The sequence below is a fragment of the Littorina saxatilis genome, linkage group LG1, assembly GCF_037325665.1.
Source record: "Littorina saxatilis isolate snail1 linkage group LG1, US_GU_Lsax_2.0, whole genome shotgun sequence".
Taxonomy (NCBI): Eukaryota; Metazoa; Mollusca; class Gastropoda; order Littorinimorpha; family Littorinidae; genus Littorina; species Littorina saxatilis.
This window is the reverse complement of record NC_090245.1, coordinates 24,872,054-24,895,209: the sequence shown is the minus strand read 5'-3', so window position 1 is coordinate 24,895,209 and position 23,156 is coordinate 24,872,054. Positions and strand designations below refer to the sequence as shown.

The 23,156-nt window shown below is 42.2% G+C and overlaps 1 protein-coding gene and 1 long non-coding RNA gene across 2 annotated transcripts in view; both read left to right on the top strand.

Annotated features, from left to right (window-relative positions):
• Nucleotides 1–23,156, top strand: part of LOC138965607 (uncharacterized) — a 117,540-nt gene that overhangs the window by 32,504 nt on the left and 61,880 nt on the right. The window lies entirely within an intron of this gene.
• The window catches only part of LOC138965467 (zinc finger protein ZFPM1-like), a 42,126-nt gene continuing 32,501 nt past the window's right edge, over nucleotides 13,532–23,156 (top strand). The window contains exon 1 of the mRNA XM_070337632.1: nucleotides 13,532–13,967. Coding sequence (XP_070193733.1) covers nucleotides 13,928–13,967 — 40 coding nt within the window. The 5' untranslated portion in view covers nucleotides 13,532–13,927. The remainder of the gene's footprint in view (nucleotides 13,968–23,156) is intronic.

Genomic DNA, 23,156 nt, shown 5'->3' with positions numbered 1-23,156 from the left:
TGCTTTGTGGCCCGGAGTTGGATTCTAAAAATTCGTCTCCCTGTGGGTTATTGTGCATTTTGTTGCACAACCAAAATGATGACAAAAACGATGTTTGGTGGCTTGTCGTCAGACCAGCATTTTGTTGTTGGTCCTCGGGGAGCATATCGCCTTTTGTCTCATATTTATCAACCGCGGCCTTCGGCCTTGGTCGATAAAGATGAAACAAAAGACGATATGGTCCCCTTGGACCAACAAAAAAGCTGGTCTGTCAACAAGCCACCAAACATCTTATATTGTCATCATTTTCACGAGTTTTCATTCACAAACACCTGGGAAATAAATCTCATGTTCCCCATGCAATAACTCGAGGTGGTGAATGGGTTTGAGCTTTCATGTGAAACGTGGATTGTCAAAGTAAAAGCCAATCAGGCTGATTGTTTGATGTGTGGAACCATCGTGGCTTTGGATTTGTGTTTCCGAGGACAACGATTGTAAGCATTCACTCTCAAAGACCCAATCAATGTTGATAATAAACCGCGGCGACTCATGGTTAATTTGCAACTTATCTCTGTAATCGCAAAATCCACAACGAAAAGTCATAAACACTTAAAAGAAAAGAAATATGCTCAACACTTACTGAATTCACAGGTATGATCGCAGCTCTGTACATTTTCAGACTGGAAGAAAAGCGTCAACAAGCTACGTTTGACGTCACATACACGTTTGACGTGTTATCTCGCGCTACTGTGACGATGCTTTGTGGCCCGGAGTTGGATTCTAAAAATTCGTCTCCCTGTGGGTTATTGTGCATTTTGTTGCACAACCAAAATGATGACAAAAACGATGTTTGGTAGCTTGTTGTCAGACCAGCACTTTGTTGTTGGTCCTCGGGAAGCATATCGCCTTTTGTCTCATATTTATCAACCGCGGCCTTCGGCCTTGGTCGATAAAGATGAAACAAAAGACGATATGGTCCCCTTGGACCAACAAAAAAGCTGGTCTGTCAACAAGCCACCAAACATCTTATAATGTACTGATGCAGCGAGACCTATACAAATGTACATTATTTATAAAGCACTGAACAAATCTTGTTATTATGAACTCAAAAACTTTAGAATCTCTGTGTGTCAGTGTCTGGCACGTCTCGTCTCTGTCACGTGTGTGCTAGTGATGTGATTTTTACATTTAGTCAAGTTTTGACTAAATGTTTTAACATAGAGGGGGAATCGAGACGAGGGTCGTGGTGTATGTATGTGTGTGTGTGTGTGTGTGTGTGTGTGTGTGTCTGTGTGTCTGTGTGTCTGTGTGTGTCTGTCTGTGCGTGTGTGTCTGTCTGTGCGTGTGTGTGTGTAGAGCGATTCAGAGTAAACTACTGGACCGATCTTTATGTGAAATTTTGGCAAAGCAATCTTCGACGAAGGCCGGACTTTGGTATTGCATTTCAGCTTGGTGGCTTAAAAACGAATTGATGAGTTTGGTCATTAAAATTCAGAAACTTGTAATTAAAATTAAAAAATCTTTAAACGATCCAAAAATAATTTCATCTTATTCTTTGTCATTTTCTGATTCCAAAAACATAGACATATGTTATATTTGGATTAAAAACAAGCTCTGAAAATAAAAAATATGAAAATTATGATTAAAATTAATTTTTCGAAATCGATTTAAAAACAATTTCATCTTATTCCTTGTCGGTTCCTGATTCCAAAAACATATAGATATGATATGTTTGGATTAAAAACAAACTCAGTAAGCTAAAAAGAATAGACATACAGAAAAGCGTGTTATCCTGCTCAGCGCGACCACTACTGCACTATTCTGCATGGCTTGTCGATTTCACTGCCTTTGCCACGAGCGGTGGACTGACGAAACTACGAGTATGTGGTCTTGGTGAAAAAAGCAGTGCGTTCAGTTTCATTCTGTGAGTTCGACAGGTTGACTAAATGTTGTTATTTCGCCTTACGCGACTTATTATATTGTGAGTGTGTGTGTATATGTGTGTGTGTGTGTGTGTGTGTGTGTGTGTGTGTGTGTGTGTGTGTGTGTGTGTGTGTATGTGTGTGTGTGTGTGTGTGTGTGTGTGTGTGTGTGTGTGTGTGTGTGTGTGTGTGTGTGTGTGTTTATTGGAATTGTAAAGCTCTTAGAGCTGTGAATCAAGATTTGCGCAATAGAAAAGTGAATTTTTATTATGATTGGTAGTAGTAGTAGTACGTGATATGTCTCAGTTGTTTGGAAACTATTGTGTTTTTCATTGGCAGATCTTGCAGAACTGTTTTTCTCTCAAAAAGTCGTACTTCACATTAACTTCACACCCTATATATAGTATACTGTATCAACAATCCATGCATGTCTACATGTACATAGACACCTGTAGTTCCCCTTGCCGAGGGAGGAAAAGCTGAACTAACAGATAGAGAGAGCTACAGACTGAGGCCCAATAACTTATCCCTCCCTATCAGACAGGACGCAGTGACGGAATCCTTCACGTCTGATGTCGCGATATCATTCGATATGTCTTATCGTTTGTCCGATATGACTTTCAAAAAAAGGTGCTCGCTCGCCCGATATGACGTTCAAAATTTTATCAGCCATTCGATGGGACTTATCATTCTTATCGTTCTTCTTATCCGCTGCCTCAGGTTCCTCGCAGTATTAGCTACACGTCTACTAAATTGGATAAAAAAAATTAAACAAAAAAATACAATCTTTTATCAGAGACGCCAGTGGTTCTATCGTATATCTATTTTGGAAACCTGTGCAATATTTCCCTGCTGGGATGATGCACAAGACAAAAAAGTGTTTAGGGGGTTGTGTGTGGGCTTGATCCTGTTTGTCTCTCTGCATGTATCTGTCTGTGTGTCTCTCCGTGTATCTGTGTGTCTCTCTATGTCTCTGTCTGTGTGTCTTTTCGTCTCTCTCTCTCTCTCTCTCTGTCTCTCTCTCTCTCTCTCTCTCTCTCTCTCTCTCCCTCTCTCTCTCAGCCTCTCTCTCTCAGCCTCAAGCTCTCTCTCTCAGTCTCTCTCTCTCTCTCTCTCTCTCTCTCTCTCTCTCTCTCTCTCTCTCTCTCTCTCTCTCTCTCTCTCTGTCTCTCTCTCTCTTTCTGGAAAAAGTTCAAAAATATGTGCATCCATGGATGCATGTGTGTCTGTAAATGCTGCCCTGCTCTTTTGAGTGCCTTAAAACGTTTGTGTGCCTTCGTTTGGCGCGTGTGAGTGGATGAAATAAGTTGACATTACGCGAAACTATAGAGATACGCACACAATCAGACAGACGAATTAAACTTGAAGATTTTTTTTCTGCATGTAAAAACCATTCTGAATCATGGTGATCCGGAGAATACAAATGATTTCATTTCCGTTATCACTGCCATCTGCAACTCAATGTCAGTGTCACTTTTACCTTGTTTTTTTTAGTTCAGTGACCTTTTTCATTTTTCGTTAAGAATGGAAAGTTAATAAGGTGTTTTCCCAGTTTCATTATGGCGCCGATAGTTTTATTTCATCAGCTCGTGGAGCACTACTCGGACTTCTGATCCGCGGGTAACAGGTTCGAATACGGGGCGGGCCGTATATATACGCGTCAATCTTATTTGATGACTCGAAGACGGCATCCATGTCCAACCTGCGTGTCACTGTCGTGGCACGTAAATGACCTCGCTTGTTCTGCAGTGCGCGCGCGCGCGTTTATGTGTGTCTTGTTTATTTTTATGTTGTTGTTGTTGTTGTTGTTAATGTTGTTGTTAATGTTGTTGTTAATGTTGTTGTTGTTAATCTTGTTGTTGTTGTTGTTGTTGTTGTTGTTGTTGTTGTTGTTGTTGTTGTTGTTGTTGTTGTAGCTAAGCGCTATTACTCGACTTTCGGATCAAGCCACACGGATGTTTTAGTTTATCGTAACATCTGCACAATCGTATGCAGTCCTTTCTTTGTTCAAGTTTTATTCAGACATCATCCGCCAATAGGTTACAAGGGTCATTCTGACACGCGGCACACGTACCCTAAATATCGAGAGAGAGATTAGCAACAAACACAACAATAGATTAACAGCAAATGAATAAACTATTGTAAATTATCAACAAACACACAATATAAACAAACTATAACAGGTTATAAACAAACACTCGCTCCGTCGACTAGCAGAAGACCGGGAGCAAAGTTGGAGCTGGGGAGAAGTCATTGACCCCGTGTATAGTCGGTCAGAGCGGTTTCACTGACTAAACAGACTCCCCATACTGTGCATTCTCTAATCAGCTGCGGCCATCAACCACGGAGTGTGAATAAGTCAGTGGCAGTCCCGCTCTCTACGCACCACGCTTCCCGGCATGCTCTCACTTCTACGAGGTCATGGGGGTCAGTCGAGGTCAAAGGTGGGTGGGTCATAATTCTGAATATCCGACGGCGATGAGATCGGCTTGGCACCTCTTGCTTTATCGTATCGACAAGATGCATCCGAAATCTATCGTGACGCCTTACCTATCTGGTTCAGCAGCTGGCCGGCCATGCGCGCCCTTCCAAAGCGGAAGTCACGTGACGCTCCAGATTTCCCGCCGCTTATCTTGATCAACGACGACTGACTCAAGATTGCATGGATGGGGCGAAATACTTGACTTGAACTGAGTATTGGAGCAGAAGCACAAATACTGCAACAACAACAACAAATATTAATAATAAGCAAAGACGAATGGCGATGATTCAGGAGAAAGATACAAAATTGTTGTAATTAATTTGAAGTCAAATCCCTTTCCGTCCTCATTTACCTCCTCTGATTCTTGTGTTGTGTTCTTTACTTTGTCTTATCTTCCTAATAAGGGTATAAGCAATTGTCTGACCTTGACATAACATTAAAAACAATCCCTTTCTGGATGTACATAATGTATAATCACACTTAGTATAAGCTTAGCTTGTTGTGTGGTCACAAATGTTTATATCGTACTATACATGCCACCCTGTATTTTGGGAATAAAATCTTGTTTAAACCAAAGATACAAAAGAATGACGGGGAAAGAAAGGTCCCCTCTTACTTCCCACACCAGCAACCTCCATCCCTAAACGGTCCTGCTTCTCCTTCTCCGCCCCATGGCAACCGCCACTACCCCCCCCCCCCCCCTCCAAAATAAGTCTATGCAATCAAGAAAGAGATTTTTTTAAATCAATATTAAAAAAATGGACAGAAATCTCTCTCTCTCTCTCTCCCTCTCTATCTCTCTCTCTCTCTCTCTCTCTCTCTCTCTCTCTCTCTCTCTCTCTCTCTCTCTCTCTCTCTCTCTCTCTCTATATCTCTTGTCTCAAAAGTGGTAAAAGTGCAGCTTGGCGTGTGTTGTTATCTTTTTTTCTATGCCACAAAGGCTCCAAGAAAGACAGTGAAGCAAAGGGTGTTTTTTGCACAGAGCAGTCTACCTTTGTACCCAATTCCTCCCCCTACCCCACCACAACCCCAACCCCATTTCGATCCATCATTAATCACCGGCACGGTTGGCCTAGTGGTAAGGCGTCCGCCCCGTGATCGGGAGGTCGTGGGCGGTTCGAACCCCGGCCAGGTCATACCTAAGACTTTATAATTGGCAATCTAGTGGCTGCTCCGCCTGGCGTCTGGCATTATGGGGTAAGTGCTAGGACTGGTTGGTCCGGTGTCAGAATAATGTGACTGGGTGAGACATGAAGCCTGTGCTGCGACTTCTGTCTTGTGTGTGGCGCACGTTATATGTCAAAGGAGCACCGCCCTGATATGGCCCTTCGTGGTCGGCTGGGCGTTAAGCAAACAAACCAACAACAACAACAAAATCCATCATTAATCGACCGTTCATACGACGCAATTTTGCACATCCAAGCGCAATTGATCTGGTTTTAGTGCAACGTCAGGTTAGTTATAACTATAACTATAAGGCGTAACTCCACAGAAATAAGATATAAAAATCTACGTTTGCCCAATGAAAATGTTGTATCTTTGTGGCTATCATCAGTGTGTACCTGGGACGTATTCCATCGATTTTACAGGGTAATACATGATGTCATTTGCCAAAGAGAGCGGTACAGGTGGGGTAAGAGAAAGAAAGGGAGAAAAGTGACGTGAAATATTTATGATGAGATTGGATACCATAGATCCTTGTTTTCTTGGAGGGGCTGCACACATTAGTGAGTGTGAGTGTGTATGTGTGTGCGTGCGTGAATGCGCGCGTGCAAGCGTGTTAGTGCGTGAATGCGCGTGTGCGAGCGTGTTAGTGTGCGTTCGTGCGTGCGTGCGTTCGTATTGTGCGAACAGACTGTGTTACCTCTGGATTGCATATATGCATGCTTTGAAGATATTGTAGGGTAAAAAAAACACAGACCAGGGAAGCGAGAAATTTGCCAAGCACTCTTAACACGCATAGAACGTGACTGATGCAATAAAACGAATATTGCAAGAACGAAGATCTATAGCTATACATAACACCTACACGCAGGTATATGAATAACTTCATCACATCCACACATAATGATAATACGGAAAATGGAGAAAGGGTTACTGAGGGAATAGAGAAAACCAACATTTTGTCCTCATACATACACACACACACACACACACACACACACACACACACACACACAAACACACAACTCACACACACACACACACACACACACACACACACACACACACATTCACCGCAAACACCCCCCCCCCCCCCTGTCCCAAACACCACCCCCAAAGATTGACACATACCCCATACCATATACCCATATACATCAGAAAAATAAACTCTTATCTTCGCCCTACCTAGGGCCTGAGCACACATCTCTATAGCTCTTAGACCCCCACTTCTCATCTTATCTTTCTCTCTTATCTGAGGTGTGTCCAAATTCGTGGACATTATCGGAGAGCAGGGGGAGATTATTCGGCCTCTTTATCGAGCAGATTAGAGACGAAATCCAACTCCACTTTGTGCGGCACCTCCCAGTTGTGTAAAGCCCTGCCGCGAAATCATGATAGGAAGGTGGTGATGGTGGGGGCTTTCATGGAATGAATTCAGGTGCTTGAAGATTCCACCTTATATTTTGAGAGTGAGAAAAACATTATTGTGTGTATTTTTAGACGGTAGAGATGGTGGGGTGGCGTTAAGCTGAAGACTGCAGGGATGGATGGGGGGAGGTGTGAAGGTGGGATTGAAGATAGATTTGCTATTTGAGAAATGTATTAAAACGAGTGTGAGGGGGTGCGGAAAGAAGGGGGGAGGCGCAGGTGATTTGGGCCTGTTTAGGGGTCTGCAGGTGTGCATGTTAGACACTTGTACAAATAAAATTGGGGTTGGGATTGCTTGAAGGGAGAAAGGTAAGTGCAGCAATTTATGGATGAATAAAACTTATAAAATGAGAATTTGGAGAAAAAAAATCCGTCGTTGTATGTGTGTGTGGGGGGGGAGATTTTGGTGTTTTTTTCTTCTAATTAGCCGGGACTGGCACAAAAATCGTAAGGCCACAAAAGAAAATAGGTGTGGTTAAGGTAACATAGCCCAAAAAAATAGGGTAGGAAGGTAGGCAATCACTTTTTTTTATTTTTACTTTTTTTTCTAATGTGAACAAATTAAACCTACTTGACAGGAAAATAAGTGTGCGACTCGAGCGCTTTCGCTTTCATTGCGTTTTCCGCACTCGTTTTTTTTATTATTATTTTTTTTTTTTTTTTTTTTATTTTTTTTTTTTTTTACAAATGTAATAAAAAGTTATAGAGTCGGCCCCTAAAAATAGGTTAGGTCGGGTTACCGTAACCACACCTATTTTTTTTTTAGGCCTAAGGTCTACAAGAGTCAACGTGGGTTTGAGATGCTGACAGGTGGGTGTACACACAGACAAACAGGTGAGAAAACCGCGCAATGGGTAATTGAAAGACGATTGATATTCAAAGATGCAGTCATTCCCGTGTAAACTAAAGTGTAAACAATCAGAGATCTGTACGTGTAGGGTTGCACGTGCGATAAGTGCATCCTTCCACTTGGACACGTACCAAAGATCAACATTGTGATTGTTTTCTGTGCAGAGTGCAGACTTTGTGTTGAATTAGGCCTACTTCGATCCGTGAAATGACACCAGTGTCGACGAGATCTTTCTCCTGCTGTCCACGGTGCGCTCGAGACGTTTATCAGGCGTCGGTTACTTCAAAAGGTGTCCTGCCGACTGACCGAATGCCTACTGACCGAATGCCTACTGACCGAATGCCTACTAACCGAATGCCTACTTGCTGAATGCCTACTGACCAAAAACCTACATAATTATGAAGATATTGCGTGTCAGTGTGTGTGTGTGTGTATGTGTGTGTGTGTGTGTGTGTGTATGTGTGTGTGTGTGTTAGTATGTGTGTGTGCCGTGTGTGTGTGTGGGTGATGAATCTGAGCGTTGATAGACACGGGTAGCTAGGACTAATACACGGAAGTTACAATTGTAGGCTGGTGACGGGAAAATCGGTACGAACATCTCCAGAATGCGAGAAGGGGAAGGGGAGTGTGGGGGAGGGGGGGTACTGCCGTTCAGGATGCCGAGAAAAAAACTAGCGGTGAGAGCAGGCTCAAGATCACACAACGTATGCAGGACTGAGGCCGGCTCCCCTCCAGAGTTGCATTGTGTTGTTACCACTCATGGCTTATCTCGGGTGCCACATTTATCTCAGCTGACATCTGACCAAACCTACCACTGGTGACTGAGAGTCTGCTATATCAGCCAACCCTGGAAGCATAGAGCTGAAAGCCAAGCCTGGAAAACTATACGAGTTTTTACGTCTTTTTAGGAACAAGGGAAATAAGAGGGGGGGGGGGGGGCCTTCCTACAGACTGACCTTAATCGTAGACCACAAAACCTTAGGCCCTTAGTTTTCATCCGCAGTTTGTCGGTTTTTGGACATGCAGAATATAATATCTTGGTGGAACAGAGATACTTATTTTGGGGGACTTTTTTCATGGGGAGGGGGGGGGGGGGGGGGGGAGGGGGTGGGGGAGGGGGTGGGGGAGGGGGTGGAGGAGTAGGGGATGGGAGGGGGTGGACCAGCTTTAAAAAACAAATTTTTTCAAAAAAATGTCCAGCTTTTCCTGACATTGTATTCGCCTTTCTGGAACTGACAACCAAACAACAACAACAACAACAACAACAACACAACAACAACAACAACAACAACAACAACAACAACAACAACAACAACAACGATGCAAACGTCGTCGTCATAACCAGTGGAAGGTCATCACTATTTTATTTAGGGGTTTAAGCCTGACGTCGTTCATCGCTCGCGGCATGAAAAGATTAGAAATACCGACATTCTGTTGTGGTCAGAAGTGGTGAGTAATGCATGAATTTCTATCTATTCGTTTTTAAAGTGACCTACATACGTTATGAAGTACCAGTCTGCGGCCATATCTTCTCTTTGCAATGATCTAATCCGTGTTGTTATTGCCATGGTTTCCAACATTCCAAAATAGGATATGAGTTTTATCCCATTAATTATTTTAATTACCCACTAAGTGTATGATGAATACGTCCAGAGGCCTACCTATCTTCTGTCTCTGGTGTAGTAATCCCGGTAACTTGCACTATTTACATCATTTAAAGAAAGGAAACGAGTTTTTATTCATGAATTTGGTGTACGACGCACAGATTTTGGGATGAATCGATCTTCTGATTCTGATCTAATTCCCGTTATGGGTATAATAAATCAGTGTTGTTTACCGCCCACACGGTTCAATCATTATGGGTATGCAGTGATGTGTAACACAAATGTCCGTTACATCGTGAATGGGTCATGCCGTTATCTGGACCACTGGAATCATTTTAAAATAGGACAATGAGCACTAACTGTTTGAAGATAAGATAAGAATCAAAGTGAAAAGTAGCGTGATCAAAAATTATTCACTGGTTTACTTTCTCTCAGTCAGGAATTCAAAAAATTGTACAGGTATTGTGTTCTCCATTAATAAATAGTGAAGTTAACAGTCAACGCATCATACAAGGGATCGACAATGACCTGCACTGACTTTCTTCGCACGTTTAAAACAACGCATTTCAATCACATGTTATTTTGTGATCAATAACGGAATAATCCTTGAACAACCTTGCATGAGCGTGGGCGTTCTTTGTGCGCACGGTGTAGCATGGTTTGAAAGCTGTGGCGGAATAACAACGTCGCAGTTATCTGTGTGTCCGATCGTCAAATGCATGTGATTAAAACAATAGTTTGCATCGGTATCTTTAGCTGATCTGAAAAGGGAACCTCATGCGCGTCTATCTAGTGTTTGACTAGGTTATACATCTGTCCATTTTGTGTTCCCGAGCACAGGCACGAGAAAGAAATTAGTATTTTCACTTGCTTCTCTGTTTACAGAAAACTCATGCAAAATCACCTGCGTTTAATGATAATCGCACCTGTTCCTCATGAAAACAACATACCTAATCTTTTACCGTGAGTGGGTTTTAAAAGTGTTTTACTTGCAACAGGCATATTTGGCACTAGCTTCCTGGCATGTATGCTCAATATACGTTTGGAATCTGGCCTAGGCTAGATTCCGAATCTAGCTAGATATAGCCTAATGAAAGTTCTAATCTCAGTAGACTGAGATCAGATTGCCGACCTCAGCTGGATGAAATGAGAATCTTTGACAATAAAACACTGATTCTAATTTCATCTGGCTGAGATCGGAATCAAGTTCCGATTCTATGAAAAAGGTCACTGGGTAGAATCAGAAATCTGATTCTATCGAGCCTTAATTAGAATCAAAGCCGCGAAACAGCAGGATGAGATAGGAAATCGGATTTCGTCCCGCTGTGCCGCCGGTTTGATTCCAAGGCTGGATAGAATCGGAATTCTGATTCTATTCAGTGATCTTTTGGATAGAATCGGAATTCTGATCTCAGCCAAATTAAAATAGAATCATGTGATGTTCTTTTACCAAAGATTCTCATTTCATCGAGCTGAGATCGGAATTCTGATCACAGCGAGATGAAATAATATCTAGAATCAGTGGGGTTTTGTTCTGAAGATTCTCACTTCATCCAGATGAAATCAGAATTCTGATCTCAGCAAATGAGATCAGAATTCTGATTCTATCCACTGATTCGGAATCTGGCCATGTTCCAATCTCAGCCATTACTTACAATGCGTTCATACGATGCTTGTTATTTTTATGAGGCAAAGATATGTTTACCCATTCTACTGAACTGTAGTGACGGTAGGTAAAACCTCCTCCTCCAGTAGTGAAGGTAGATAACACTCTTCTTCAAATGTCCTCTGTATGTCAGTGATTATTTCAGGCATTGAACTGTAGTCAAAACAATGTAATGTTCGCACCGATGAAAGTCTAATGATCGAAGAACCTGTGGCTGCTGATAATACGATTAGTGTCGTGAGTGTAATATTTTCATAAAAAAACATTGCACACAAGCACTCATGCAAACAAGCTCAGTTAGGCGCATATATTGCACACACAACCGCTCTGTGTCTCATTTCTCTCTCTGTCAGTCTGTCTGTCTGTCTGTCTGTATTTTTCTGTTTGCCTGTCTGTCTCTCGTTCTCTCTTGCTCTCTCTCTCTCTATCACACACGCGCACCAACGCACGAACTGAACGCACACACACACACACACACACACACGCACACGCAAGCACGCACGCACGCACAACACACACGCACACACACACACACACACACATACATACACACACACACACACACACACACACACACACACACACACACACACACACACACACACACACACACACACAGACACGGCGATCTTATCGTCATTATTGATCAAGACGACAAATCAGTTGTCGCTGTTGTTCCCACGACCTGAGTCCCCCATGTCTCCCCTTAATTAGCATTCTAGTGATAACGGTAAGAACAGATAACTGTTATTCCGAATTAATTGTTTTCTGTTGAATACGAATTAAGTAAACTGAGCAACACCTGTCTGAAAGATACACCTTCATTCTCGTGTACATCATAATGTATATTTATTACCACAATTATCTGTTGCATCGGATGATAGCATCCTTCCATGTGAACGTGACACATACCACAAGTAGACAGCCTGCATGGCTGCTTTCTGTGACGAGCGGGATTGCACACTGAATTAATTGTGTAGCTGAAACCGGCCTTTGTCAATCTTGTTCATTCTTCGCTAGGTTCAGGAGAAGATAAGATCATTTAAGTTATGACAAGGCTGATAAGATGATAAGGGAGTGATAAGATAAGGGAATGATAAGATAAGGGAATGACGGGAGTAGATAAGATTAGTTAACACAACACAACGCCACTGGCCAACACACACACACACACACACACACACACACACACACACACACACACACACACACACACACATTATTTAGGAGAGAAAAAGAGAGAAAAAGGGGGGGGGCAGGGACAGAGAGAGAGAGAGAGAGAGAGAGAGAGAGAGAGAGAGAGAGAGAGAGAGACAGACACTGAGACAGACAAACAGGCAGACAGACAGACACAGCCGGACAGAGTGAGACATAGAGACAGATTCAGATAAGGTTTTTTTTTAAACAGTATTATAAAGGGAGGAATAAACATGTATGTCTGTAGTAGAGACTAGAGCTGAGAGAAAGCGGGTGGTGGGGGGGGGGGGGGGGGGAGGAGGACATACTGATCTGGTTAAACTGACAGGCTTTTCCAGTATAGCCTGCTGTTATTCCAAATATAAAAAAATAGGCTCCTGCCATGTTTACTTGATTACAAACAAACAAAAACAACAACTTGGGTACAGAAACAAAACTTACATTTGACATGCGGTTAATTAAACACACCGTAAAGAGCGAGAGAGAGAGAGAGAGAGAGAGAGAGAGAGAGAGAGAGAGAGAGAGAGAGAGAGAGAGAGAGAGAGAGAGGGAGGGACAATGACAATGACAATGACAATGACAATTCTTTATTTTACGAGGGTAACAGAATAAGCATTGGAATACTTTTTTGCATCTGGCCCTCGCCCTAAAGAGGGACTAAATCTACTATAATAACTACTACTACATAGGGAGAGAGAGAGAGAGAGAGAGAGAGAGAGAGAGAGAGAGAGAGAGAGAGAGAGAGAGAGAGAGAGAGAGAGAGAGAGAGAGAGAGAGAGAGCAGAGCCGAAAGAGATTGGAGACTGGAAGATAAAAACACTTGTCTACCAATACCGTTGTAAAATTTCAATGTTTTTTTAATGATTGAACAATGGACAAACAACGTTCACAGATGAAAAACCACGAATCGTGTCAGCACTTAATACCAAGCCTTTTCTTCCCGTCACTATTCACGTGGCACAAACGCGCACACACACATACACACACACACACACAAAGGGGGAGAGAAAGAACTGAGATGGATCGCGAGATGGGAGACGGCGATAAGATAACATCGTCGAGATAAGCTGATAACAGCCTGCATACATAATTTGAGTCATTGGCCCACAGAGCGCCCGGGCATGGAGATGTTGGCAAGCGATAACAAAGGCAAAAGCAAGCACTCGCACAGTCACACTGCGCTCTTGTTCAGTAAAGACGCCCGCGCTTTCGCATTGAATTGTTTGGTGGGCTGTTGTGTTGTTGTTCAGCTCTGCGGCGTTTTATTTCGCTTGGTGTTCTCGTTCAGACACTTGCGAGTGCCAGAAGAACCACTGGAGTACCGATGAGAGGTTGGTTATTGCTTGGAGCACCGATCGAGGATTATCAATCGTATTTCAACAGCAGAGGTGTTCGCGGTGTGCGTCGGCGTGCGCGTGTGTTTCCCCTGGAGGTTTTGTACTCCACGCGCAGCGTGTGAAACCAGAAGTGAATTTGCATCTTGACCCGAGAGGGGTCACCGCGCAGCCAAAAAATGGAGGCGCCGTCAGGTCAGCGCGCATTGTGACCTTCATATTTTGCATGTTGTTGTAGCAGCCGACAAGAAAAAGGATCCGGAGTGGAGTAGAAGTGGCGTAACATTCTCTCACACTAAAGATGTCTCGAAGGAAACAGTCGAACCCCAAGTCGATCAAAGGTGAGTGACACGTTTGAACACTTTACCACTGATTTTCCTTGTTTATCGTTTAACGGATTTGAGATTTACTTCATAACCTGTGTCACTTTCTCAAAAAAACTGGCATGCATACAAAGTATGTAAACAGTATCGTTGCATGTGTATCGCTGGAAAGGTCTCTGCCGGTTCGAGTCAAGTTTAGTGATACTATGTTTTCAGTCAACAGAGGGTATTTATAAGTACATATAGTGTATTGTTTTTTACGTACAACTTTAGTTTGTTTGTCAATTGCATGATCAACATTGGACTATATCGCTGAAAACTTAGTGTTCGAATTCAGTGATACTTTCTGTTTCCATTTCAAAGCACGGTGTTACTGTTACGGGGTACAACAGTAGTGAGTTTTGTTCCTATGTTGTGACATACCAAATTACTGAAACATCACCGGAAAGCTGTGTCTGTTCGGGTTCAGTTCTGCTTCAAGTTCTGCCGTTTACATCTCAGAGGTTAAGCCGGAGTACAAACGTCTTTTTGGTACCACCGGCGTTAAAATGAGTTTTTTTTCTCCCCCATGTTGTCCCATTAAATTGTTGATTAAAGCCGTGTGCTCATCACTGAGTACTGATTTCATGCCGCTCTGCTTATCCTGAGATTTAATAGATCGTGGCGAAAGTACAACGATGCGTGTACATCAACTGAGTGTTCAGTGATCTGTATCGCCATGCGTTCTTCCATTATTTGATTTTAGTTCATTATTCTTTTTTTAATGTTTTAATTTTTTTATTTATATTTCTAACTGTATCCATTCCGAGTCACTCGAGTCTCGTATAGTGTGTGTCAGAATGATCGTGTGTGTGTACGTGTGTGTGTGTGTGTGTGTGTGTGTGTGTGTGTGTGTGTGTGTGTGTGTGTGTGTGTGTGTGTGTCTCTCTCTCTCTCTCTCTCTCTCTGTCTCTCTCTCTCTCTCTGTACGTGTGTATGTGTGTGTGTACATCTCTCTTCTCTTCTCTCTCTCTCTCTCTCTCTCTCTCTCTCTCTCTCTCTCTCTCTCTAGCTCTCTCTCTCTCACACTCTGCGTGTGTGTAGAGTCGGCTTAAATCAATTGACATAGATTCTTTGCCCGTGCATGTACTCTCAGCGTATTGCCGACTTTAGTCAGGAAGCAAGAATGTTTCTATTAAACCTTGTTGTTATAATGCCCTTCAGGACCACTGATCTCTGAACGTTCATAGAGCTCAGTTTGTTGTTATAATGCCCTTCAGGACCACTGATCTCTGAGCGTTCATAGAGCTCAGTGATCAGGTATGACTGCCAACAGTACTTTTTACTGTACACTTTGTTGTGCTAGAATTGTTATCCCCCTTTCATGATTGATAAACCGAGTGTTTGCTCTTCTTGTCGCTTTGTCGGTTACAGTTCAGGTACACCAACTCTAATTTCGGACTTTGAGTAATGAATGGGGTATATTATGCTGATATTCTCTCAGACACAGATAGGTGTAAATTATCTCATTCGGCATTAATTACCGCCTACTGTAAGTCTTTGTATGGACGACTGTGCAACCCATGCCAGCTTGCACGGCGCGTGCAAACACAGAGAGAGAGAGAGAGACTCTGAGAGAGAGAGAGAGAGAGAGAGAGAGAGAGAGAGAGAGAGAGAGAGAGAGAGAGAGAGAGAGAGAGAACACATGCACACGCTGTCACACACACACACACACATACACACATACACACACACCCTCTCACTCACTCACATACACCCTCTCACTCACACACGCACACACACACACACACACACACACACACACACACACACACACACACTGATAGTCGCCTGTCTTTGTGTTTTTCGTCTTCTTTTATAAAATGACCGCCCGGCAAACTGAAATATACAGTGAGGGCACTGTTCAATAAGTTTCGTGGGGACATCCGGCAATGAATCATGCACAAATCTTATCGACTTTTAGATTATGGATACATGTATTTCGTTTGCAATAATCGCAATGAAGCTCCGATAAAGCTACCATACTGGATAACATTAATCTTTCATTATATCAGTAATAAAATAGCATCGTTCGAATCCCATTCTACGTAAATTGTCACTGGACTGAGTGACTGACTGTCACTGACTCGTACGACAGAGATACAGCACTTTCAGCCTTTATGACAAAACTCTTCACATACGACAGCATACGTATCAAGCCGCAAGATAGCCGACCCCCCCTCCACACACACACACACACACACACACACACACACACACACACACACACACACACACACACACACACCTCCCCCGAAAACTGAGTATGAATGGCGGGGGGAAACGGTCATACACGTACATTATACAGGATTGAACGTGGGAGTTGCAGTCCATGGACACAGAAGAAGAAGCACAAGGAGACGTTCAAGAGACAATGTGCATAATTATGGTAAAAACCCAGATAACAAATAACATTGGAACTGGTTAATTTCAAAAATCAGGAATTTGATTTTAATGTGTCACTGTCAGTGCAACGGTGACATCCACGCTTCAGTAGTTGTAACAGGTAAGCCTCTGTAAACAGAACTCCTGTATTATCATGTTATCTTCATCACGCCAAAAGAAGCAATTAAGCTGTCAAATTAAAGTCCTTTTAGATATTTAAACAGGTCGTTCGCTCTGTGAAAATATGGTGGTTATATTACAAGAGAGTGTCTGCACACACCATATGCAGTTACAACGACCCTTTCACAGGTATTCGATGGCGCAGACTTGTGTTTGTTTTTTTGTTGCTGTTGTCGGTGGTGGTGGTGGTGTTTGTTTGCTTCTTGTTGTTGTTGTTTTTTTGGGGTTTTCCTTGTTTGATTTTTCCTTCTCTAAACAAATACAATGGAAAATTTGGTTCCTTCTCAGTCTTTGCAGTCATGTTTGAAACTGGTGAGTATTTCCTGAAAATGTATGTTTTAGAAATGTTCTTTTAAATCATAACAGAAGAAGTAAACATCAAACAAAAAAACAAACAGCACAACGGTAAACAACAATAACAACAATAAACAACAGAATTAAACGTACTATGTGATTTTATGTGACATTGACAAATTCCCTCCAGCAATTTTCTTCTTCTTGTTCATTCATTAGCAAAAACTACCACGGTTCTAACGTGTATGACCATTATAACCCGCCATTTAGACAGCCATATGCCGCTTTCGGGGGGTGCATACTTGGTATTTTCGTGTTTATATAACCCATCGAATGGATTACACAATTTTTTCCGTGCGTATTTGGTTTTGTATTTGCGTCTACACACGAAGGGGAATAATGCACTAGCAAGTCTGCACATAAATTTATCTGGGAGATCAAAGAAATCTCTACCCTTTAACCCCAAGGCGTGGCCGGGATTCGAACCCACGACCTTCCACTCGGGAGGCCGGTGTAACACGAAATTTTTACTCCACGAAAAATTTACTCCGGAGTAAATAATAATTTCGCACGAAATTCTTACTCCGAGTACACTTTTCGTACGAGAAAAGAACTCCCCAAGGCACGAAAAAATTACTCCCTCCACAAAATTTTTACTCCCCATTTTTTTTACTTCCAGTAAAAATCTCGTACGCAAAAATGGGATGCGGGCGAAGGGATAATGCCCATAAGTGATCTCACGCACACGAATGTCGCGCTACCCTCCTTCCACCCCTTCCACCACCAAGAACTAACAAGGGGACAAGGGAGTAAAAATATCGTACACCTGGCATGGGAAGTTAAATTGCTCGTGTTGAGGTGAAGTAATTTATTCGTTATTTATTCGTCAGGGGAGTAACATTTTTGTACGAAATGTTTACTCGGAACTCACCTGTCTTGGGGAGTAATTTTCTCGTGCAATGGGGGAGTGCTTTTTTCGTAAAGGGAGTAACTTTTTCGTACGAAATGTTTACTGCGGAGTAAAAATCTCGTGGGAGTAATTTTCTCGTGTTACACCGGCGTCTTATCCACTAACCCATTACGCCCGTCTCTAGCCAATTTCCTGTCTCTCCGCATCCGTCCATGCTCTACACAATTATCTTCTTACAACACATTGTATATAAATAGTTCATTGTTTCATAACAAAGTCATGGCGTTAGAAGAAGAAATTGTAATGCCAGTTCAGCAACATTTTCTCTATGTGCGTTTATTGTGAGGCCTGAACGAAACAGATTTGAAACGATGCATGCGCAGTCAAGAAATGAAATAATATAAAGCATTAAAATTTTTCCTTATGGTTGGTTGCTGATTATAAAAACAAGGTGTTAAGCTCTCCGAGTAGTAACAGTTTATACACGAGACATCATGCTATAGATAGAATGTTACAGATATTATCATCGGTTTGTCAGGCTTTGAGATTGTTACCTTGCATAATCGCATGAAGAAAGTCTTTGATCGCACAAATGTACTGCCAGCAATGGGTTTTTTGACTCACATGCGAAGCAAAAGTGAGTCTATGTACTCACCCGAGTCGTCCGTCCGTCCGTCCGTCCGTCCGTCCGTCCCGGCGTCCGTCCGTCCGTCCGGAAAACTTTAACGTTGGATATTTCTTGGACACTATTAAGTCTATCAACACCTGATGTGGCCTGATGGTGTATGGTTACAAGATCTCAAAAAACATGTGCGGCAACTTGACCTCACTTCAAGTTCAAAGTCACAGGGGCCGTAATTGTTGTCTTAAAAACGACAATTTTCACATTTTCGCATTTTTTTCTGAAGTTATCGAGAATGGCAACCTTAGCTATGTATGCTATACAGGGCAATGTAAGCCCTATCTTTGGACACCAGTTTGGTTGACCTTGCTTCAAGGTCAAGGTCGCAAGGGTCCTTTAAAGTTGGATTGTATACATATTTTGAAGTGACCTTGACCCTGAACTATGGAAGATAACTGTTTCAAACTTAAAAATTATGTGGGGCACATGTTATGCTTTCATCATGAGACACATTTGGTCACATATGATCAAGGTCAAGGTCATTTTGACCCTTATGAAATGTGACCAAAATAAGGTAGTGAACCACTAAAAGTGACCATATCTCATGGTAGAAAGAGCCAATAAGCACCATTGTACTTCCTATGTCTTGAATTAACAGCTTTGTGTTGCATGACCTTGGATGACCTTGACCTTGGGTCAAGGTCACATGTATTTTGGTAGGAAAAATGTGTAAAGCAGTTCTTAGTGTATGATGTCATTGCTAGGTTTAGTTATTTGACCTTGACCCTGAAGGTCAAGGTCATGTAAAGGTCAAGGTCAAGCATGTGAGTCGTATGGGCTTTGCCCGTCTTGTTTTATCTAAGGATATATGTCGGTTACCGTTGTGGCAGTTTGTCATTATTTCCAGGGGAAGTTGTGGATCGGCAGTATCATGCACGAACCCTTTGCAATTACTGAGAGAAATGTGTGAAATGTTATTTTAACTGTACGGAATTAAATCATTGCAATGATTGCAGTACTGCAACACGACACAAGAGACATTTTAAGTGCGTTTCAGTTTGACAAAAGGCAAGTGGGCACAACACCCAATTTCACAATAGACGACTGATGTTCAGAAATAACTCTCTTTTCTTTATTTGGTGTTTAACGTCGTTTTCAACCGTTCAAGGTTATATCGCGACGGGGAAAGGGGAGAGATGGGATAGAGCCACTTGTTAATTGTTTCTTGTTCACAAAAGCACTAATAAAAAAATTGCTCCAGGGGCTTGCAACATAGTACAATATATGACCTTACTGGGAGAATGCAAGTTTCCAGTACAAAGGACTTAACATTTCGTACATACTGCTTGACTAAAATCTTTACAAACATTGACTATATTCTATACAAGAAACACTTAACAAGGGTAAAAGGAGAAACAGAATCCGTTAGTCGCCTCTTACGACATGCTGGGGAGCATCGGGTAAATTCTTCCCCCTAACCCGCGGGGGGCAATAATAACTCTGTCAGTATTTGCAACCGTTGTGGAAGAGTTGCACCCCGCTTTTCAGGTACAAACAGGACACAAGTGGTCAACCAGTTAAACCACGATCGCAGCGAATAACTGACACCAATGTGCATGTTATGCAGTGTTCGCTTGATATGATGCCTTTTTCATTCGAAACTCGGAGCCGTGCACGATTCACTGGCGATTGCTCGCTGCAGTGATCACTATCTTCTTCTTCTTCTTGTCGATCACTCAGATGGAAACGCCGGTTCTCCGCGCAAATGTTGCCGTGCCATAGAGCTTCCCTTGCACCGTGGTCGCCTCCGCCCAGATCTGGCTCCTGAGGCCATCGTGTAGTGGGCAAGTCTGCAGCAGGTGTTCCGTTGTCATGCTGCCTGTTTGACAAGGGCACTGGTCTGACTGGCCAATTCTGAACTTGGTGAAAAGGTGGTGGTTCATTCGGTTGTGGCCTGTCCGCAGCCTGAATATGAGGACCTGCTCAGACCTTGTGAGCAGGTGAAAAGCGTCGTTTTTGCTGTAGTGTGGGAGTGATCACTATAAGAACGCGTGTCAATTCCCCAAACTCCTTATCTTAGCGTTGTACCACTTCATGTCCCAATTTCTCTCTTGTACTGGGGACAGAAATATTTAATTAGCATAGCATAGCATTGCATTGCATTGCATAGCCAGAACTCCCGTAACCTCGACCTCAAGCGAAACTCACATGACCTCAGGGAAAATTCGTTGTTGGCTATCACTCGGTGCAAGCCACAGCAAATCGTAAACTCCGATGTGTATATTTTCGAAAGAAATGAGGTCATATCGAACGAACTGTATTAAATACATATCGAAGTCAGTTATTCGCTGCGATCGCTGTTTTTAACTGGTCGACCACGTGTTTCGTGTTTTTCCAGAACAGCGGGGCGCAACTCTTCCATAACGCTTGAAAATCCTGACATAGTTATTTCCGGAAAACGTCTATTGACACCGTCGCCAATTACACAATTTTTAAGCCACTTAATTGCAATATGTTTTGTCGTTAAGTGTTTGTCAGTCAAGATGTTTTCGTCGCTGTAACTCATGCACTGTTTTGCTGAACACGGCATCAGTCAGTTATGCAGTACATGTACAAGCTGAAACTAAAATCCTTGAAAACGTATGCTGTTTATACAACACAGAAGAACTAGAACAAAGAAGGGACGCCGTTGCGATAAGATCAGTTTCTGTGATGGCAGGTGTTAATTTTTGGCCGTTATTTGATCCCCATTCAAACGCCAGTAATATAAATCACGATATATACATATATATCCCATGACCTCCCTTCTTTGTCTCTGTTACTTCAGTATGGGTATATATGTTGTATTTTTATAGCTCAATAAATACATCATGGACTCCAAAAAATATATGATAGTGCAGATTCCGATTTGGGCAAAGGACTACTTTCCTCCCGACCTTTGACCTCGCGCCGAACAATGTGACACAGAATTTGTATGAAGTTCTAAAATCGTATTGCACGGCTCAGAAAACCATATCAGTTGCACGCAAAAATGAATCTCAGAACTGATCTGATGTATGAGATGCAATAAGCAAAAGTTTCTTTCATTATGAAAGCAATGCAGGTCGAAAAAAACGAACATTCAACTTACAAGATAACCAGATGCTAGCAAACCAAAACAAAAACACGAGTACCCTCCCCTTGCATCGTTAGCAGACGACTTTTGAGAATCTGTCGGTAGTGTGTTTTGGTGTGCGCCTTCAGCTATCAAACATCGGCTGTTTCACGTGTTTTGCGAGCAAGTCTACTCTTTTGCCTGGCTCTGCAGTAAGTCCACATATTTTTCCGTAATCCAGTCATATTCCTTCAAAATGCAATCAATCGGCGGTGACAGACGTGTCGGTCGCGTTTTCCTTTCACCCATACCAGTTTAAGTTCATCCATGCAAACACACTCGCAAAACAGTTTATCACGTAGATACATTTCAAATAGGGAGCAAATGGTTAAATCTAAACCTACATATTTGTTCCCTAAAATTTGCTTCTCTGTCAATAAGCCTAATTACACACGTTCGAGAAAAACAACGTGGAATCGATTCTGAATCGAGTAAGCCAAATGGGTCCCAAACCCGTTTCGCCCGTTCTGCCGACCTGAAACGCAAAACAAAAGAATTGTGCGCTTCAACTAAATTAATTTCTATTCGACTTCATTACTTTCTTGCAACTTATGAACCTTTACTTAAAGCTTTTAAATGGTCTGAAAGTAGTGTTACCGCGTACTTATCGATGCACTCATTCGTTTTATTTTTTCAGCGACGGTCACTTAGTTTAAGGTTGCAAAAGGGCTAAGTCTCGCTGGCAACAGTTTTACCCTGCACAGATCGCAACAGTGCCGCTAGTAGTCTACACTTTGTGTTTGATGGTAGAATGGGATATACAGATTACAACACTCGTGGTTTTTTATATGGCTTGTATTTCAGTCAAGACCCAGCGGGAATATCAATCGAGAGCCACTCGCCAGAGGCTCGTGTCTCCCGATGATATTCATCCGCTGGGTCTTGACTGAAATACAAGCCATATAAAAAACCACTCGTGTTGTAACCTATACATATATATATATATATATATATATATATATATATATATATATATATAGATATATATCCAACCCGAATATGAGAAACACTTTTAAAGGCAGATTAAACGCTGGTAGCTGTTCACCCCCTGCGACGATATCGCTTAATGGACTATTGTGCCGATCAGTTGGCAGTAAAGTAGGATAATACGAATCATTAAGTTAACTCAATAACTGTGCTGCGCTTGGAACAAAAAACAGTTATATCGTGTGTATGTATACCGCGCTGTTTTACCACAAATCTACTTAACAGAAGAGCACCAACTGGATCATTAAACGGACTTTTCTTTGCGATGAAATCAACGAAAATATCTGTTGTATCTATGTTCAACCAGTGGCCAAATGTACCTCGATAATTATTAATTCACGTTTCCGTCAAGGCAAAGCGGAATGTACTTTAAGGATTATTTCGATTTTTTATTTTTTATATTATTTTATTTTTTTTTACGATTTAGTAGCATGCATTTCTTTAACCCATTTCCGAGTATGTTTCGCGAGTATCTAGGTACAGTTTTTATCAGGAGAGGTTTTTCCCGTTACATCTACCTTTGCGCTTATCTTTACCATCTATACTGAGTGCTGCAACTTGGATTGCCATAAACAAGATATCACGGTGCTTTATCGCAGAATCAATAAAGCAATCACGGACACACAGAGATTTATG